A 22033-nucleotide genomic window follows, 5' to 3' on the forward strand; every position below is an offset into this window, starting at 1 on the left:
TGGTCACACCAGCATTTATTGTAGTGAAAATTTGGACCATAATAAATGTAATCACTGTGATCAGTGGATTTGCTCAGGGAGTCAAAGTACATTTCTACAGACATTGGGATAAATTGCAAAGTTGCCTAATTCAGCTTTGAACATGTCTGTGTCTTTTAAATGACCCGGGTTAAGAAAGTGAGCCATATTCCTCAAAACTGAAAGTTACAATCTAACAAACTTTTAATATTTCTTTACCTACTTACCCAACCGGCAAAATGAAACACAGGCATTTGTTTTAGTTCTTTATTAAAATCATCTTTTTATTTCTGTCCTGCTTGCAGTACAGCACTGTATTGTCATTGTCCCCACTGGTGGCAGATGTGGCTGAAGCAGAGTGGTGGCAGTATCTTACCAACCTTACCTGTGTGTGTCTGTGTGTGAGTGGACTCGTGTGCATGTATGTGTGTGTGTGAGGTGCTGACAATAAAGTGTAGCACAACTAGCCATCATCTCGTACAGTCAGTCAATACAGCAGTATTAATACAAGGCCTTTGTTCAGAGGTGTACAGGCAGAAACTGTGAATGTGTTTCCACTGGAGGCTAAAATTGGGCTTGCCAGGGCTCGGGGCCAGTAAATGCTTCATATATTTCTAAATGCAGTGTTGAAAATTGATTTACCTTCGACCATACTGACTTACATTAATGTATCATAAGCACGTAAAAGTGTAAGTTGGCCAGGAGGATGGATCTACTCTCGGGCAGTGTTGTTTCCATGTTCTACTCAATGACGTGTGCAGGATAATTGTTGTCCATTTAGGAAATCCTTCTTGCTGTCAAAAAGTGGGGATACTGACTTTTTTTTTGTTTGACGATGTGATTATCAAAAGAAAGCCCTGGTTTGGCCATTTTTGGCCTTAGTGGAAACCACACTAAGATTTAGCCCTGCCCCTGACATGTGTCATATTAGCTTTACCAGTTTTGTAAAATTAAGAAACAGTGTGTTTGTTGTGTACAATTTTTTTTCGCTTTTGTTTTACAGCACAGCAGCTTGGCAGATACAACACACTATGTACGTATATCAAAGTCCTTATATATACCGTATAGGTTGGTTGGCAGGGGTAGCTGTGCATGTTTTTGTATAGTAATACAGCTACTAAGAGATGCAAAAAAAGCCTGTGCTGCTCGCTACATTGTGTTTCAAAGAGGTCACCTTACTCTACACTGCGATATAAACTCCAGGGCTTGATGTGAACCTGAAACAGGTCGAGAATGTGACCCCTACACAAGTGAGAGTTGTGGTAAAAGCTGCTGTATCCATAAAAGGTTTAATTAGTCGTTAATCTGTAGCCCAAACCAAAAATAAAGGCCCCTCTGGGTAGACAAACACATGCCACCACTGCTACAGTGACACGGTCATAAGACACTCGCACACCCCTCCACGTTGTCACTTTGTTGAAATCTTAGCGTTAGCTACAGTAGATAGCTAATGGAGGCGGATGGTTGGTCTTAAGTGAGCAAAAACACAGTTACATACTGGTCTCTGTTTTCGCTGGGGGGTAGGGAGCTGGGCAGGAGGTTTGAGACAAGGAGAGACAGACAAACAGACAAAAAAGACATATTCATTAAGATAATACCGAAAATTTAGTAGACAAACTTATATAACATAGATCTTAGCGCCTTGAAATATACTATCATATATATTTAGATATGCTATTTTTTTAGATGAAATAAATATATCCACAGATATTCTTTTTTAAAAACAGACCAGCTTTACAATTGCAGACACGCACCAACACAATGGATAGACATGAGGAAAAAGAGGCGAGGGGAGAGAAGGAAAGACCGGTGGCTCATTTCTCTGATAAAGCACCCAAGCTTTGTGTTCACACCGCTAGCAGCTGCTGTGCTGCACTAATGTACAATTATCTGTTTATGCTAGCTCACTGATGCTGTAGAGTTTCAGCAACAGGTTTGACACACAGCAACACAAATGAGCCCAAATTGTTTAACTGCAGCCAACTTTTTAATGGCAAAAGTAAGTTAAGTTTTCTTAGGTCAGAGAGATTGTTTGTATTTGGGGCAACAGACTTGAGTTACTTGCGGTGTGAATGCACAGAAACATGTCACACTTACTCAACGCTTTTCCTGGTTTCACTGCAATTTGTATAAACTGTTGATTGCTGATTGTAATAACCAAAGCACTCAACTGCCTCTAACTTGGCTTAATACAGTCAATCTTTTTTGAAGAAAGTAAGTCTTTAATTTGAACACAAGAATTTCCATGTTGTTAGTGAATATGAGGGAATATGTGTTTTTAACACATAATATTCATATTATTATTATTGAATGGACTTGGAATGAGAAACAATATCCCCAAATGTCAAGATGCTAAACAACAATTTTCTCTAACACTACCCATCGCCACAAGTATATATGATATATGATTTATATATATGATATAAATATGATCTATATAAATATGATCTATATATATATATAGATATATATCTATATATATATATATAGATATTATTTTTCCTAAAGAAAGGCAAACCAGCTCTACACAACAAGTTTATGTTAAAAACTTAAGCTTTGTTTTTGTTCTCTTCAGCTGAAGTAAATTATGGCTCAGATGCAGTTCTAGGCAAACAACAAGAGCTGATCAGACTGTTATGGGAAAGATGGCTCAGGCATTATGACCGACTAAAAAACACAAACGGCGTTGTGCCAACGGCTCTTGCCTCTTCACAAGAACTCCACTGATGTCCAGTGTCCTGATGCAAAATTCTAATGTTGATGGATATAACTAGCAACTCTAGCTAAGTGCTTGACATCGGAGTGTAACTGCTGGTGTCAGCTTGGTCATGGATTAAAAAGCTATAGCTCTTGGTTACATATTTACAAGGTGAGAAATACTTTTTAAAAAACAAGATTGCACAGGAGGTGCTACTGTGTCTTTCATACACCCTCACTCAGATCCAGCACTTCTTCAAAACTGTCTATTCTGGTAGCTAGCATCCAACATAGGCACAGTCTCTTTGACATCAAAACGGCACTCGCACTAGATCTAATTTCGCACCAATCTAAATCCTTCCCATCCGATCATACTGTCTTGGTTGTCATGTTGATTAAACTACATACCTTTATACTCATACTTTGCACAAAACATATGGCAGGAGCAATTGACCAATCCTAAGCACCACCCTCCCCTTGGTTACTGTTGATATGTCGGACAATTTCAGTCAACAATATGGCAACATCTACTGATAAATTGATTTAGTCTTTGGAGATGGAATAAAAGCTTTGTTGTTTCTCAATTAATCTATTAACAGTTTTGTCTATAAAATATTTAAAAAAAAAAACTCAAATAAACATGCTAATCGCAATCAACCAATGCCCAAGGTGACATATTCAAATGTTTTGTCTGACCAACAGACCACAGCCCAAAAATATTCAGTATACTGTCATATAAGATGAAGAAATGAAGCAAATAATCACTAATCATCATTTTAAAAGCAGCAAATGTTTGACATTTTTGCTTGAAAATGGACTCAAATGATTATTATTGATTATCAAAATAGTTGCAGATTTATTTTCTGTCACCTGATTATTCAATTAATCAACAAACAGGTTTCAGCCCTAGCTGCAATTGGTGATTGAGGGAAAGGGTCACAGCAGAGGATCGGTCAATTGGCATAAGGTTATAAGTATTTATTTCCCTGCAACAATCTTTCACTTTGTCTGATAAAACTGTGTAGCTCCACCTAGCATGTTGGAAGCATATCTCCTGCTTGATGGAAAGCAAACCTGGGTTGATTAGTTTTAGTCTTGGCACCCATTGGACCACTTGAAGGAAAAAAAAAGAAAAATGTAAAACTCTGAAAATGTAACCCATTGCAGATCTAATCTTTAAGCAATGACGCATCTACACTTACCTCGCAAGGGTAACATACCGTTGCTTACGTCAGGCTACGTCAACAATGAACTGAAGTCAACTCTCTTCATATGTCTTCAATTAGCAACACATGCTAACCATCAGAAATGCTACAATTTCCATCTCCAAGTGTCTTAATTGTTGTTGCAGCACACTTGTTGGTGGCTGACTTTACATTCAGTCAAATACAGGGAGAGAATAGACACTGCCTTCAGTGTCGTAGTTAGGTAGTTGAGAGAATGTTTCATGTGCAGCTTGAGTAGTATGGCACAGTGCTTACATTGTATTAGACTTAATACATGTTTTGATATATAGATAACCATTAATAACAACAACAACAACTACAACACAGAAGTAAAATAAAGGTTTAAAAGTATAAAATTGTAACATGAACAGATGGTGAATAATGTATTGCTCATAAAAGTGTTTGTGTGTACTTATGTGTGTGTGTGAATGTGTATTTGCATGTGCGCATATATTTGGGAGATGATGGAATACTCTGCAAGATAAAAGGAAACACAGCAGCTAACGTTGTACAGATTGATGTCGAGCTCTACTTAAGTTTGGCACTCAGCTTTTCATTAAGCCAGTAGAATATCAGTCACAGTTGACTTACCCTGTTGTCAAGAATACAAACACAGAAAAGCACAGACACACATAATAATCACATCAAGGAGAGGAGCCAAGAGGGGAGGATAGGCAAGGAGATGACAGGAGAGATGAGGAGAGAAGAAAGAGAAAATAAGGGGGTAGAGGAGGTGAGAGGAGAGAAAAAGGGGGAAAAGATAGGAGAGAACAAAAGAGAAGAGAACAAGAGAGGGTGCATGGATAACACAGAGAAGACAAGGTGGTTATCACCTTCCTCTCCCTCTAAACAAGAAGGTATTGATCATACACAACAAACGTGCCTCGGGAGGGCATCACAGTTCTGCGGGGGTGTAAACAGTTTGTTAAGGAAAGTAGGGGTAAGCAATTTGTTTAAGGGAAAAAAATAAGAACACGGTTCTGTGTTAAAGGCTTCCGAGAGCAGCAGGCATACAGTACTACAAAGTTCCTGAGCCCTCAGTAAGCATTAAGAATACAAACTACTGCTCTGCTTCAACATCCAAAGCCCTTTACTGTCTATAGCAAAGGAGTCTCCTTCGGTTGTACCACTTTTAATGTCTGATTTGCTTTTAGTGTATTGGTTAACCCAGTTCAGAATGCAAATGGTTGCTGTGGTTGTAGTCTTTCACATACTGAGAGGAATGAAAGGAAACAGTAAGCACAAGATTGCTCCTGTTTTCCTTTGACCTACCCCACTGGGTTTGTTTGGCTTTCTGGTTTGTTTGTTTGTTTGTGCAGAACTTTAGGAAAGGGCTCAGTGCGTATACTGTACTGACTTGGCTGCGCAGCCATCTTTGCTGCTGGACAGATTTAGATCCAGATCACCTGCTTAGCATCAGCCTTGCAGGGCTCTCTTATGACTTTTGATACCTTGTCAGACCTCACTCTCCACGCTGGAGAAATGGGCTGAGCCCCTTCGTGAGCAAAGGCTCTTGGCTTTGAGGGGTAAGTGAGGAGACTGTGGAAACCTCTGGGGCTGAGGTACAGAGCGCAATCTCTGGTACTGTAGTTTAGCACTTGCCGAAGCCATGGAGGAGGGCTGGGGTGCTCCTGGGGTAGATGAGACCACAGAGGGAGAGGATACAGAAGAGGAAGAGGTAGGGGGAGGAATGTGGATAGGGTGAGATGAGGACGGAGGAGCTGGAAGGGCAGGGAGTGGGGGTGCCAAGTTAGGTATGAGTGTCGGAGGTGGGGATGGTTGCCGTCCTCGATCTCGATCCCTATCTGTTCTCTGTGTCCGCTGTTGGATACTAAGGTTTGACTGGCTGCCAGATTTGGATGGATTTTGTGAGCGATCAGGTTTGGAGGAGGATGATGAGTCATGTTTGGGCTTCAGGGGACCTCCAAAACTCTGACAGTGGTGGTACAGCTCTTCCTGGCTTCGTGAGGTTATGCGGGCCCATTTGGAGGAATGGGAGTGCGGATGGTGTCGGGGGGAATGACAGGAGGAACAAGCTGCGTGGTCCCTTCCCTTGTCCTTTGACTTGCGTTTACTCTTCTTCTCATCCTGTATGTGGAGTTTGTCCACTGACCAGTATCGTCGAGGAGGTGGTGGCGTGAGAGGGGGCGGGGGCCAGTGTGATCCCGATCCCCACCCTCTCTCTCTTCCATCTCCTCCTCCTCCACCACCGCCACCTCCACTAGACCCCCATCCACTTTCTGCCGTCCCCCACCTCTCTCCTCGCTCCAGGAACAGGTCATCTCTACTGTTGATGCTGCCGATTTTATCCCTGGAGGGGTAGGTGCTGAAAAACCAACCTCCCCCTCCAATCCCTCCTACTGCCCTGCCTTCATGATCCTCCCAGTACCTCTCAAACTTACCAAACTCTCCTGAAGAACCATCATCATCAGAATATATCCCGACTACCTTATCACGTTCCCGCTCCTCATCGGACATTGTCCTTGCTCCTCTACGCCTCTTTCCACGCTCTGCTTTCCTCCTCTCTAGCTCAGAATCTTCTTCCTCACGCTCTACTTCGGACTCCCACTCGTGGAAGGACAACCCCTCCTTGGTGTGCATCTCACCTCTTCCGTTCCGTCCCAGCAATGGCCTCCTCTCTCCTTCCATTCCTACAGCATCCCTGTCTGAACTTTTACTCTTCCTCCTTTTAGAGGAGACAGGCAACAAGGGCAGAAAGGCAGATGGAATGGTGTCAGAGGATGGGTTGCCCCCTCCCCAAAACTTAACAGATGAAGAAGGCTTACTGCTAGAGCTTTGATAGTGCTTGCTGTTCCTTCGCTTGTGGTGTCTTTCTTTCCCTCTGCTGTCTTCCCCATCATCCCTCTCTTTCTCTTCTCTTTCCTTCCTCTCATCTTCACCTGGGATGTTCCATCCATAGCTCCTGATTGAGCTTTCACTTTTCTTCCGAAAAGACTCCCGTCTTAGGGGTGGGTATGATGGGTAGTCTGGTGTCCCTGATTTGAGTTCCTCTCTTTTTTCAGCATCTCCTCCCTCCTGTTCGGACCTCTTCCGCTCTCTCTTCCTTATCTTATCCTCTTTCTTCCTCTTCTTCTTTGTTTTGCGCCGCTTTCGCTCCCTTTCTCTTTCCCTCTCCTCCCTCTTCTTCTTCTTTCTGCCCTTCTTCCTCCTCTTTCTCTCATGCTCCCTCTCTTTGTGGTGCCTCTTCTCCTCTCTACCCACTCCTCCATCTCCCCGGCTTGTTGTTCCTCCCCTCCCTCGCTCTCTGTCACCCCACGATGCCCACCACTCTTGTAATTGGGCCAGCTGACTGCCTGTTCTCTCTCTGCCATAATCTCTCTGAGGGCGTGGCTTCCGGGGCGGGATTGGTGGAGGTGGAGGGCTGCACGGCAGTGAGCGTGATGACATGCGGCGTGAACGACTCTTCCTCCGTGACCCCAGGAGGAGACTGGACTCCTCTGTAAGCAGATCTGAGTCATAATCGTCATCCACCATAAAGTCCCGGTCACCTGCTCGATACCTGAAACTCAGTGAGGAGTTGTAGGAGCTGTCACTGGAGCAAGAGGAGGGGGAATTTGACCTAGAGAGTGAGACAGAGGATGAAGAAGAGGATGAAGATGATGTAGAGGAAGTGGAGGAGGACGAGGCACTGGAGCAAGAGGAGTAGAAACGGCATGGGGAGGAGGGAGTGGTAGGGGTGTGTGTTGGGGAGGAAAGGGGGACAGGCAGAGGAGGAGGTGGAGGAGGACGTCGCCCTCTCCTTCCACCTCCATCACTTGCTCCATACCTACCACCTCCTCGCCTCCCCAGAGGGAGTATATTCTCATACAGGGGACCTCCTGAGCCTTTTCTCCTTGCCTGAGCTAGGCTTCCTCGTCGCCAGAAAGGAGGCCTTCGTGGGGAAGATGGAATTGGTGGAGGTGGCTTGGAGATTAAGTGCCCTGGGCCTTGTTGGGGGCCTTTAGGAGGCTGACGTGGCATCCCAGAGGCTTTGGGGCCTCGAGGATTAGCTTTGGGAGTCTGCTGGGGCCCACCTACCTGTTGGTCCGAATTAGCTCCTAGCCCCTCTGGATCTATAGGACCATAGTAGCGCTTATATTCATCTAGCCCCGTGTCACCTCCTCCCCCTGCAACTCCTCCTTGCAGGTTCCAGTGCTGTCCAAGGTTCTGCTGATACTGCTGCTGGGCCTGGAGTTCACTGATCCCTCCTGCTATCCCCCCAACTCCCACTCCTCCACCACTGCCTCCGCTCATGACTTTCTCTGGCTTTGGCCTGTTCCAGCGATCGACCACAGCAAGTCTGCGGTCATGCCGTGGCAGGAAGGTGGAGCAGGGCATGGGTCCTTCCATTAAGGGGCTGTTTGAGGGTCCCAGAGCCATTGCTGAGTGTCCTGTAGTTGGTGGCGATCCGGGTAGCATGGTGGTATAGGTCTGCCCCTGTTGTTGTTGTTGGTGGTGCTTCTGCTGCTGATGCTGCTGTACCATGGCAATGGCAGTCGTGTTATTTATTGTGGCTGTAACAAGGTGTTGTTGAGCTGCTGTAGGCATGGTGGTCATGGTGTGGTACTGGGGCAACGAGCTTTTGCTGCCTCCTGGTGCTGTCTCATCCTCAAACTGGCAGCAACTGTACATCCCCTGGGTGGATAGATAAAAGAAAGATTGTAATTAGACCAGCAGGCTGCCAAGTATGATAAGGAGGAACTGTGTGTGTATGTGTGAGAGACAGAGAGACACAGAAAGAGAGAGCCCAACATTCCCAATTTTGAAAATGAAACCTATAGAGTAGTTTAGATCTGAAACCTACACAAACCATATAAAAGCTATCTTCAGAAAACTGCTAGTGTATGAAATACAGTACATAAGTCTCATTGTTCCAGCCTTCCCAGTTTTTTTCAAAAAATATCCAGATCTTTTGAAACTAGCAGATGCATTTAAACGCTCTCACAGATTTTGTTATGATTCCTGCAAAAATACACTGATCACCACAGTTTAGATTAAAAAAAAGGTCTTCTTGTAAAATTGACATGTTAGAAAATGCTTTTGGAAAAATAATAAGCTATTATGCACCAGAGTTTCTCTAAGTATGTAAAAAAAAATATGAACAGTAAATTATAGCATGTTTGAGCCGCCAATGGTATTTTTAAAATCTGGATTTCCAGAGAGATACACTGAAAGATACACTGATAATCTCACAGATTTTTTGCTGCCCTTATATTAAAAAGAGTAACAATAAGCAATGGCGAACCAATTGTTTGTTTGCTTTTCACCACAAATTGCTATGCTGTCTAAACAGACCTGGTTTACCTACTTAGTTTATTTTAAGAAAAGAGCTTGTGGTTATAATACTGTACTACTGTACTGACACTAACAATAACATTGCAAATAAAAGTCATTTAGTTGGTAGCTGTAAAAACACAGGATAATGGCAATATTTTGAGTCATTCTATTAGCATATCTTGATGAAAAACAACATATGAATGTTGTGCTGAAGAAAGTCTGTTAAACAGCAACTATAAATACCTCAAAGAGGATCCAGTTAAAACCGTGACAGGCTGCCGTATCAAGAGAGGCTTTAAATTTGTCGGGGCTACAACTTATGTATTTTTATTTTCCTTTATCTTTATTCAGTGCATTGCATAACCACTGACTGTGTAACTTCGTCGGCTCAACGCGTTTCACAAAAGCATTTTGAAAAGAAGAAAATAATGTCAATTTTCTCTCTCTCTCAGCATGCTGGGAAATCGCTCTAGGTGGTTTCCCTCTACCTCAGGTTCTCTCTGTCACCACATCTTCTATAAAGGCAGACAACAGGGAGTACTGACCATTAAATATTGATGAGAGTTTTGGAGAAACTTTGGACTGAGTTTACCAAGCATCTTGGAGTGTCAATTTTTCACACTATCAAACCAAACAAAGCTTCCAGCAAACAAAGCATCACTCAGCTGGAACAGGGCTGGGTTTTCTCCAAAAGCACTGTGAGAAATAATTGTAGAGGGAGGTATGCACAAGGGGTATACAGCGTCTGGAGAGAAGTCAAAACAATGGGGGAGAGCAAAAGCAACAGAACCAATTTTGTCATTGTGCAAATAAAACAACTGGTGACAGATGCTGCATTTTGAGAGAATCACATTTCCTCTCAGCTGCTATCTTGCTTGCTTTACCGAAACTCAACAAGCTTCAATGTCTCTTCGGTCTGTCTTTTCCCAGTCCACAAATTAAAATTAAAATGTTTGTTTTATTTGATCTTAACTAAAGTAGAATTTTCTCCCATCACACAAGGTTAGATATTTTCGTCACAACAAAAAACAGACCTGATTCCAGTTCCTAAAAGTATAGGCTGGGCTGTATCATTTTTCACTAGTGTTTGAGTAGAGAAACACAATCATAAAGGTCTTATTTTCCTAAACCAAGTGACAACTGATCTGCCAGTGCAGTAAGAATATTTCAATGCATTTCCAATAGAAATCCACTTGTTTGAAGAATCTTCTCAAAATGAGTGTCTGTATGTCTGTATGTTTAAAAAAATAAAACCTGATCTTAAAAATACAGTACTTGAAACACGTTTATTTGCTATTCTTACAGTTTACTTACAGCTAGTTCTTTTTACTTTTATGTAAGAAATTAAGACAAGCCAAAAATGCCTTGAAAGGGAGATTTTTGCAGTGAAGGAAAAAGTTGAATATGGGTGTCAGCACAAACCTTATGATGTAGAAGGTGCTACTGTTATTTGATGTCAAGATTAATATTCTCATTCACAGGAAATTGTACATTTTGTTTCCTGTAGTTGCTTCTGACAAGGACTTATTAGGACAGAGACTAATTTTCACGTGTCTTGGTGCTGTTATCTGTTGCCACTTGAGTTTAAATAAGATTGTTCTCACTTGGTATTAATGAACTGCTCCAAATGTGCATGGTGAGAACCAGTCTGGCTTTTTACATCTCAGCAATAACATTCAACAATGTTTGATATGAATAAAACATGAAATGAAGGAGTCAGAAATACAAGTAAATTACAAACTCCTTGTGACATCTTTTTAAATTTAAAACCCCAAGCAGAATCCCTCAGTTATAAAATCTGTCAGATGAGCAACCTAATCTCTACTGTGCCAGGATGCTCTTTCTCCCCTACCTTTGTATATTTACGCCTCGCTGTAGATAGATGGGACTCAATTAGCAGTACTGAGGAGAGCCATGTAAATCACAAAGACTCTATTAGTCTTCACACATGAAGATGATTCATATTATCCATCGACATCTGTCACATCTTAATGACTAAATGTATGGGGCCTCCTGTAAATTTCTGTTCCCCACCGGGACACAGATCTGATGGAGAGACTAATAATGGCCCTTCCGGACACATGAATCAGCAGTCCCAGCGGCAGAAGTGCTATCACAGTCCCCAGAGCATGGGGCGCAGCACACTGTGAAATTGAAACTTGGGTGAGTCGCTGATTGGGTTAAAGAAAGTCACAGAGGCCAGCTGCTGAGGCTTTAAAGCAAGCACAGCATATAGATTGGGAGATAGAACCTAACTGGCCTTGGAAGTGCCCTTTGCATGGAATTGATGTTTTTATTCTTAGAATGAGGAATGCTACAGATAAGAGTAGAGTTTGCTGATGCGAGAAAATATGCTGGTACGCTCGGAATGTATGAAGAGAGCTGAAATTGCACTCCAAAAGGGTCTGCAGGGAGACCGTCAGGGAATGTCGAGATATCAGAGAATGCAGGGGACACAATGGATTTTCACCCACATGGTCAATATAAATGATCATAAAACAGTAGCGTGTGTTCAGTAAATGGCACTTCAGCCTTATATCAGTACATACACAAGACCTAGAGGACTTCAACCTGAATCTGAAGAACTTCACAAATTCAGGCAGGGGTTTGAGCACATTTTCACATGCATACTGGTTCGGGTAGGCTTCTAGACTAATTTGAAGTTACTATTAAACATTAAATGTTATAGCCTGACCAATTTTTGAGGCTGATACTGATATAGATATTTGGGGGGTAAAAAATCAAATAACAATGTATCAGTCGACAGTAATTTATTTAACATAAACACATAACATAAACAAACAATCTCGATACGGACCCCTTTGATTTTATCCATCTATCCATCCATCCATCCATCCATCCATCCATGGAGAATAGAAACTAAATTGATTGAATGATAAGTAAAGGAACACTTTTTTCAATTGTTAGCTAGGCTCTATAGTTTTTGGTCTTTGAGAATTTAGCCACTTGGCGATATGTTTGTGAACTAAATTTTGTCATTGTCTTCATCTCACATCAAGGCAAAGTAGTGAGTCAGGCTTCTTTTAGAAATTCATTCAGCAATTGCTTGCTGGTTTATCATTATAAATATAATGAACTGTCCTTTTTCATTGAGGTAAAAGATTTTGTCTTTGTGGGTTTGATAGTTGGCTAGTGCTTGGTGAGACTTGTATTAAGGGTTACCACTGTTTGTCATAGTATTTACTATTGGTTCACTTGTATTGTAATGCTTCACAGACTTTTTCCTTAAAGTTATTGACCAGTTCATTATGAACAATGTACCAGCATCAGTGTTTAGCTTTGAATCAAGAGAGCGTCAGAAAGAAAGAGCAACAGAGAGAGGCAAAGAGAGTGTGTGTTTTAAATGTTAAAATATAGGCTTGGGCTTGGTTTGTGCTGAAAAATGTTGTTAGCTGTTTAACTCTGGCCAGGCTTGAATGAACTGGTCTGTGTTGGGCTCAGGCCAAACGTTCATGCCTGTGGAAGATTTTAATAACCCTCACAGTGACCACCACTCATCAACCTTACACATCCATACATCACTACAGCTATTATTATATAATGTGTCTTTTTGTGCTCAATTTATTGACTAGCAAGCATGCTGTTAATTTGAAATTCAATATTTTTCCCATTTTATACTAGATGTACACTGTCAGCATAATGTATATCTTATCATCATCACTTAAACTCTCCTGTCCATTTCTCCTCTTTATCTTATTGCCCTTGCTGTATTAATTTCTAAACTGTGCCACCTGAGTTTGCGCACACTTTCTTGTCTTTTATTTTATAATTGTATTAACTTGTACTGAAATTCATGTTTGTATAATTAACTATCAAAAGAATTAGAAACACTTGAATGTGCTTTAAGATTCTTAGCTCTCTCTCTCTCTCTCTCTCTCTCTCTCTCTCTCTCTCACTCTCTCTCTCTGTATAGTGCATAGTTTGAATTGCTGATTTTTTTTATGTGCAAAAGCAATAATTCTGTTTTTGCATGTGAAATGAGAGTTTTGATTTAATTAGACTAGAGTAGTCTCCACAGCATGGAAGCATCAGAAATGAGAGCTGTAATGTTATTTCCTTTTTATAGTGCAATTTGAACACAGCACATAAATTAGCCATTTTCTCTGCTTTGTCAGGCAGGAGCAGGTGATAAATCACAATCTTTTGTCATTCCAACATGGCGGTGTCACCCTTACAACCAGCAGTACTTACACACCAAGCATTTCATCACAACGTCTGCTGCCAAACAAGAATATCTCCCCAGTGCTCTATGAAGCCTGTTTTACACTTCAACAGTGTCTCCTCTTACCTTCCTCTTCTTTCCTCCAAACCCTCCCTCCTTTTAACCTCAACTTCTGTAAGTCTTTCTCAAGACCTGTACTAAATATTTCCAGGACCCTGGGCTGAATTTACAGAAACTGTATTGGCTCTAAAAGAAAATAGCTGTGCGACATCTAAGTGATCACTCTGCCCTGGGACCTTTGGGCTCTCCTTGGCATGATGACAAGGATAAATACCATTGATGTTCCTCTTTTTGGCTCTACCTCCTTGTCCCCTGCTGAGTGCCAGAAACAAGTACCAATATTGAGTGGCACCTACTTTTGTGCAATCCATATTTTGATTGTATCTGAAAACTGTACATTTACCTTCCTTCATCTATTTCCTGAATAAAGAGGACCTCATGGCTGCAATCAGTAAGACACCTTCCATTCCATATAGGGAACAGGAGATCCTAAAAGTTTTTACACCTTTCAATTTATCATAACATCCTGCGTGAATCATTTACCAATGCTCCTCAAGCACTGTATTATGAATCTGCAGGTTATTTCACTGATTAGTTCTACCCTCTCAGATTAAGGGTGTGCAAATCAGTGAGATCAGCCACTGTAGTGTTTGGTTGAAATTAAAATTTAAAAACTCTCACGCTTCAGAGTTTACTTCCTTTAGTTCTCTCACCACCTGGCAGAACTTTTGAATTGTTTGTAAATTTGGTAGAGAAAGATTATATTTGTACCTTATGATAAAAGGTGTCTCAGGCATTATTTCATCTGTCTTGAGAATAAATGCACCCAACATAAACTGCACACCACTTTAGAAGGTGGTGTGATAAGCATTCTAGGCAGTAGTCATACTAAAGCATCAATTTCTCCAAGTGATGTATGTTCTAATTTGAACACTCGCCATCAATGATCCACCCTAACGACTCACCCGGACCTCATTGCTATGTTCAATACAGTTCAAAACAGTTTCCTTAATAAGAGGTTAAAAACATTATTTGGGCTCTTTCTTGGGCACAGTTCTGGGTCAAATCTTACCTAACAGGCCGAGACAATGTTTACTGTGGTGTGCCCCATGGCTTATTCCTTGGCCCCATTCTTTTCTAACTGCCTATGCTGCCATTAGGTTCTCACATTTGGTATCAGTTTCTGTCGTTATGCAGATGACACACAATTCTATACTTCACATCCAGTTGACAGCCTTGTTGATTGCATGTCATGGATGGACACATTTTCTATAGATTAATAAGGACAAAACAGAGAATAGTACTGTTAGTTTGGATTGAGATCAAAAGCGAGAACCTCATTTAAATGTCTAATTTTTATTTGTCTTGTCTATTTTTCTTGTCTATCAAATTGTGAGCCAATAAACCAGGATGCTTGTTAAGTTGTATGTGGTTCTTTGCTGCCTTTTCTCACCCTGCTGAGAGCCAGGAGGAAGTCCATCCCGCCAGATCGCTTTACACAGTGCCGTAGTTTCCAGTACACCAGATGCTCCCAGGCAAATACCAGGAGGCTGAGGCCCATGGCCACCAGCAGCATGTAGAAGACCCCTGCCATGTTGTCTATGTCCAGTTTACTGCTCATTACCTGGGGGGGAGAAGGGATGGATGGGGGAAGACAGCAGGGAAGGAGAGTAATGGGAAAGGTTATAGGAGGTTAGAGCAAAGAGAAGAAATGAGGAAAAGGAAGCAGGAAAGTAAAAGCCAGAAGAGGTAAAAGGAAAGCATATGAGAAGGGAGGGGCAGAGATAAGACAGGAGAGTGTATTTATTTCTAACAAGGGCCAGTTTGTCTCCCAGACAGTAGATAAAAAGTTAATTACAACCAGCAGTACAATAGAGAATCCTTTGCTGTCACTGGATGTCAGCGCACCCATCTGTGATATTTTAGAGTCCCTGCGCTCAGAACACTGATGCAAAGGCCAAAACATGTCAGCCACCACAAAATATCTGGTTCACATCAAAAAAGCTTTTCAGACAATTTAATTGATTCAGTTTCAACATTCATAACTCATCTCATCTACAGCCAGGCTGCATTCACACTTAAATCAATAATTATTATTGCTTAATATCAAAGGTTTTGGTTTGTGTGGGGGCATTTGCACACAATATGTGTGCACATTTATTCTGAGGTGTTTACGCCTTAAGTTTAGTTTGTTTGTCACAACAATAAGTGACAACAATAAAATTTAAACATGTAAAACACCAAATAACCGCACATACATCCCTGAAATTGGGAGTCTTAGCCTCCCTCTATGAGACCTGTAGTGCAGTTTTGTTACACACCTACATTAAGAAACCACAAAATGCAGGGTGACATTTGATAGGCAGCAGTTACTTGTGATTGGAAATCTGAGGAAAACAAAATTAACTGACGGCAAGCAGGAGTGTGGATATGTAATCATGTAGAACAAAAACAAATCTCAAACCTGGCATGGTGACTATTTTTGATTACATGTACAACTATTGCTTACAAGCTGCAGAGAAACAGCAACTCTGGATTTTGTGACGACTTTAACCACTTAATATACAGTTTTTCCACTTAGTTTTCCATCAAGTAGCTTTAAGATGGGAAAAATCATCCTTTTCTACATTGTCAATATCAGTATCATCAGGTAACTATGAACTGAAAAATTGTCATCATACACTAAAGTACTATAGTTTTAAACTTGAAGATAAGTTTATCTCAATTTACTGATGTGGTCTGAGCTCTGATGATGATGGTGATGATGATAAGTTGAGTTAGTCTGGTTTCAGTGATACCTGGTTATCTGCCAGCAGGAATACCAGCAAAAACGCCTGAACATTCTTAAGACAGTGCCTGTTTCTGGTCTGGGGTTACAGTAGGATCAGCACTATGGATAGCACATGTGACACCATGTTGGTTGGACAACTTTCCAACTTATGCCTTACAGATTAGCTGACCAGGATTAAGGTTAGACCACATTTAGTTCATTCTGAAAACAGTGCAGAGTCTGACTGTGTGCCAGGTTGATGGAGAAAAGCGGAGAAAAGGTATAAGACGTCATACCTCGATCTTATCATTGTGGCAGATACCCGACAGCCAGAGACGCTCCAACATATCAATCTCATCTGCAAGAGAAAAGATGGAGGGAGAACAACAAGGAGGTCAAAAAGAGGAGAAGCTGAAAGAAAATGAAATAAGATGAGAAATAGGGAAGAGAAGAGCAGGTTTAAGGTTCATAGGAAAGAAAGAGCTAGATGACAGGGCGAAGAGTGAGCAAAAGATAATAATGATGAGGAATTAGGGAAGGAAAAGACAATGGGGGAGAATGAGTTAAAACAGTACAGCACTAGAGGAGAAAATAAGAAAAAAAAATTAAAAGGGGATTACCGCCCCTTTGTTATGAGAGCAAGGTGTTTGATCCCCCGAGGGAGAAGCAAGAGAAGGAAAGCTGAAGAGGAGAAAGAGGAGGAATGGAGTCTATTGTGTTACACTGAAAAAAGAGAGGGACATATGATGAAATGCAGCACAGAGGAGCGAAATGAGAGGAGAGAGTGAAACCTTGTTTGTATGATGTTAAAAAGAGGAGAAAATGAGACTGGTAGGGATCAATTTAAGAAAAGATCATATAGAAGGGACATTTTGTTCCCATGGTAAAACATAGTAAATACATAGTAAAATTAAAGTAAAGGGTATCAGTCACTACAAATTACAAGCAATCAAAGTCCACAGAAAGTTGTATTTGTCTTACGGATGCTACAAATTACAAGCACAGAAATATAAAGTATGAATGGAAAATGAAAACTTAGAACATCAGGGAGAGGCTAAAAAAATGATAAAGGAAAAGGTAGCATGAGAAAGAATTAGAGGCCATTTGCAGAGAAAGTCATGAGATTGAAAAGAGAAACTGGGAATTACAGGCAGTGAGTGGAAGTGAGAGAATCCCTTTGAAGCAGGTTGTGAAATGGCCCTGCATCTGAGGCGGGCACACTGAGTGCAGAGCAACACAGGAGATGAAAGGGGGGAATGCACACAAACATTACACTTCCTGCTAAAACTGTCAGAATCACGCACACGCATGTGATACACACTCTGATCTCCTGCGTAATGGGACTCTCAGCGCTGGCCATTAATGCATTAATCACAAACAATGAGGCAGTGGGAAGGAAAAGCAGGATCAAATGTACAGAGAGACTTATGTAGACAGATGTGCACCGACCCAGTCACAGAGGATTTTTAAAACTAGCACACACACACTGTCATGCACACACTCTGTGACTGTACACACTCAAAGGAAGTTCCAATTCCCAATGCTCACAGTTACAATATTAATTGACCTCTGGGTTAATTATTGCTGTCTGGAAACCCCTCCGTATAGCTCCGCCACAAGGATTAGACCACTAGGGCTCGGCCATGTTGACTGAAACGTCAAATCCGCTCAAACAAAACACAAATCTCACTCCGACATGAATCACTGTGTGCCACATTTAACTTCCCCAACAGTCTTGTATGGGAATTCAAACGTTCCTTGACAGCTGAATTATACCAGGCTCAACTCCATCGACCCTGCCTTTTGTCAGCCCGCTCCATGCGCAGATCCTGACAATAGGCGCTAATACACATGTTCATTCTGTGTGCGGCTCACTCCCATAATCGAATTCGAGTTTCAATGAGTTCTCAGCTGATTTCTCTCTCCCTGTCCAGCTCTCCGCCTCTCTCCCTTTATCTCCCTGTAAATACGTTAATCATGGCAGTCAGTGGCACATAAAGCTGCTCTTTGGGAGAAATCTTCCCCACAAAGAGCTGACAGACAGGCAGAATTTCAGCTGTATCCTCTCTCACCTGCTCCAAGGAGGAAAGAGTAAAGAGGGGGAATCGTCTGCACAAATGAAAGCAGCAGACATGCAAACACAGAGGGGAAAGCCAGAGCTTATAATTAAATTCATGTTTCATTGTGTTTTTGACAGTGTAGTAGTGATTTGGGAACAATCCATTTCAGTTTCATTCGGTTCTATTCTAACCTAACCTAACCTTCCTTTAATAGCTTTACATTGGTCATCAGTGAGGATTTAAGGCCCCCCAATCTTCAATCCTGTCAGTGGCATAAATAACGTCTCCTTTATCCAATCTGTGCAGAAAAAGAATTAAGGGAAAGGGTATTATGACCCGGACCAGTTTGATACATATGGTCAAGTCAATTTTAATTCTATAGCCCAATATTACAAATCACAAATTTGCCTCAAGGGGCTTGAGTGGTGGTATCACCTGGAATACCTCCACAAGGAGGCAAAAAGGAGACACCCTAGCCAGATACCAGAAGCACCTCAGTTGACTCCTTTCAGTACAAAGGAGCCATTTTTGCATTCTGTGTGAGCTTTTTTACCCTACCCTTACCCAGACACCCCATAGAAACATATTTTTGATGCTTCAGATCATTAAATTTGTTCAGAAGATTAAAACTACCTGTCCCGCTCCAACAAAGGCAATAGTAGCACAACATTGTTATACCACTGCAAAAACCTCTTATTATGCAGGTCACTGTGGATGGTTGGGCATAAAAAAGCACGTGAATGAAAAAAACAAAAACTGCTGTTCAAGTCTACTGTTTTACCAATGGTCAACATTGGCTTCTCAAACTCAGGAAACACTAATGAACCATTTTATGACCAGTCATGAATTGTCTTAGAAGGCAATGAAAAACCACCTATTTTTTTAGACTTTTTTGCAAGTAAATTGACTGATAAACCAAGAGTTCCACCCTCTTCATCATGCCAGTTTGGTACAATGTACATTTTATGACCCCGAGGTTGTCTAGGTGTAAAACCAGATGAAGAATATGAGGAATCATTGTTCTACTTCTGAAGCATCTATGGCTAAATATGTATGTCTAAATTGAACTTTAGGTAGTGCTCAGGCCAAAATATCAAACTATCCAACCCTAAAAATTTAACCAAAATACTAAAATAACTACTCAAAATGAAAGTCAGGCTACTCAGAAAGAAAGAAAAAGAGAAGGAAACACAATGACAGCTCTCCCCTACAGAGCTTCCTGACAAAAAGTTAAGGTAGGAATTAAGGTACAAAACAATAACTCAAAATAAGTGATAAATAATTTCCACACAAAACCACTACCTTTCTGATATTTAAATGGCAATACAAGAGAGCATTGGGCTAATTCTGCACAACTCTGACACAAATAGCTCACAATACAAAGACTGATCATGCCACACTAACCAGCCTGTCAATTTCCATTTTACCCTCACTGTGAATAAGACCCCAAGACCCTGCACTCCTTCACTTGCGGCAACGACTTGCTCCCAACCTGAAGGGGGCAATCCACCATTTTCTGGCACAGTACCCCTGACTGACCCTCATCTCTACTGTTTAATTCAAGCCATACTTGGCCAGAATACACCCCAGTGCATGAGGTCATAGCCTGATTAAGCTAAAGGAACTAAATCAGGAAAAAAAAGAGAAAAAAAGTCACTGCAAATGTTTTCACAAATGGAGCCTCACTTGCCAGTAGGATGTAGTCTCCATGTCATTTATATAATATCAATTCCAAATATTTTGTATCAAGCAAGATACGCTATCTACAAATATTAGTAATTATTGGGTGTAAGCTTTTATTATATTGAAACAAGTTTTTTTCTGTATAATGCAAATGGAAACTGGCTTTTTAAACAAAGAAATTGCTCTGGTCCTATTTCATATTTCAAAGTTGTTCAGTTTCTTATTTCATGTAGTTGTTTTTGTCATATTTAGATTGGATTACATTTTATTCTCAGTGACACTGAACAGCAACAATATTCAGTATCTGATTAACTGTAGATGAAGTAAAAGTGAACTTTGCGGGGAGAGAAATATTGGACGGGAGAGAAAACACTACAAATAATTTAAAGTTACTGTAACAGCTTTTTTGTGAGTGACAGAAGTAAATTATATGAGCTGCAGTTGTTCCTGTCGTCGTGTCATTGCACAGTTCCTCGATCTCTAAAAGAAATTGTTTTGTAAAAACTGAAAGTGTTTTTTGTCAGCCGACCTGTAAAATCACAAATAATGATTGGACAACCAGCCTGAGAGACAGATCGTGTTTTCAGGGTGGGAGCGATGGCAGAGGTGGTGTGTATGTGTCTGGGAGGTGTGGAAGTCTCACTCTATGGAGACTTATCCCAAAAATATGAATAATTTCAAGGGTACTTCTGCAAGGCACTTGGATTTATGGGGGTTATCAAACTTCCAAGAAGCCAGTGGCAGAACCATTTCAACTTTAACAACCATCCCATCTTTTACTCTTCCCTCTCTTCTTCCAACAAAAATACACTAAGGCGACTGGAGTCGACCAGGGTGACTAAACATCGACAACTTACTGAAATCATTTTTGCTCAAAGGAACATTTATATCAAATGAGCCAGTGGAGATTGTTTTAAAGGACTTTGTTGTGTGAAATAATGTACAAACATTATAAGATTCTGTGTCAGAGTATAACAAAAAGAAAAGTAATGCCATGAGTCAGGCTTAGGAGTCTTTTAAAGGGAAAATCCTGCCATTTCTAGTGTTTGTTTATTTGTTTTTAGATGTTGATCCCAAATGATCTGTGGATTTTGTTTGACTGTGGAACTAAACATAAAAAGAAAACTGCAGGTTCTATTTTCAGTCTATAAAATTAAAATCAACATCCGGGTCTCTAAAGACTCAAAGCCATCTGAACAAAAAAGAATGTGAAGAAAAAATAAATCAATTTCCCGAGGGTCTACTATGCTGCTACAGTATGTTCCACCCTCAGTGCCAAAAGCTGTTTGCATTCACATTTTCTTTTTATCATTCTATTGTGTGCGAGGTGTTTTTATTGGCTTTGCTCAGTCAGCATGAATCAATGTGAGTGACACAAAGGAGTAGTGGAGCGGAGGCGAACTTTGGATACGCGCTGCTGTGGGATTTGAGCCCAGGTGCAACTTCAGCAGTTGTACATATTCCTGCATCTCGGCCATTTGCAGCATCACTTTGAAGACAGTTTATTTCTTGGAAGTCTGTTAGAGCCAAGTGCGACTTGACACACAGCTACCTTAACTTCAAAAGGTTTCCTTTATCAAAATTACTGCTGTGCATCTGCTCTCCAACAGGGTCTCTTCTTTCTCTTCTTCATGTTTTAGCAAACGGGGGGTCAGTAGCGCTTCAACAAGGGTTCAACAGGTAGTATCTACTATTAGAGCCGTTAACTAAAGGAAAGGACGGACGCTAATGAAGGCCAGCTAAAAACTCACCACTCCGCTGCTCTGAGTAGATCTTTTTAACAGAAAAACAGTTTTCCTCAGCTAATAAATCCCTCGTCTACTTTGCCATTTTTTCTACCCTGTTAAGTGAATTATCCTGGATGTATCAAGACAAACGTAAACAAAGAGGAAGCATCGAGTTTTGTAAAGGACCCGTTTTAGGGTTTAAATATATTTGAGAATTAACATTATGTCTAAAATTTGGAGGATCTGTCCTTTGAAAACAATTAGTTTTATTTTTCCAAATCAACAGTTTTGTAATTGTGGTGTCACCCTATCAAATAACCAGATGTCTCATT

The 22033-nt window shown here is 41.1% G+C and overlaps 1 protein-coding gene across 2 annotated transcripts in view; it reads right to left on the bottom strand.

Moving 5' to 3' along the window:
* Positions 1–271: 271 nt before the first annotated feature.
* The window catches only part of grin2da (glutamate receptor, ionotropic, N-methyl D-aspartate 2D, a), a 275479-nt gene continuing 253717 nt past the window's right edge, over positions 272–22033 (bottom strand). For both annotated transcript variants that reach the window (XM_044171737.1, XM_044171738.1), the window contains 3 exons: positions 16528–16589; positions 14915–15085; positions 272–8576 (listed from right to left, as the gene is read on the bottom strand). In XM_044171737.1, the coding sequence (XP_044027672.1) occupies positions 5397–8576; positions 14915–15085; positions 16528–16589 (3413 nt within the window). In that variant the 3' untranslated portion in view covers positions 272–5396. The remainder of the gene's footprint in view (positions 8577–14914; positions 15086–16527; positions 16590–22033) is intronic.

The sequence above is a fragment of the Siniperca chuatsi genome, linkage group LG17, assembly GCF_020085105.1.
Source record: "Siniperca chuatsi isolate FFG_IHB_CAS linkage group LG17, ASM2008510v1, whole genome shotgun sequence".
NCBI classification, from domain to species: Eukaryota; Metazoa; Chordata; class Actinopteri; order Centrarchiformes; family Sinipercidae; genus Siniperca; species Siniperca chuatsi.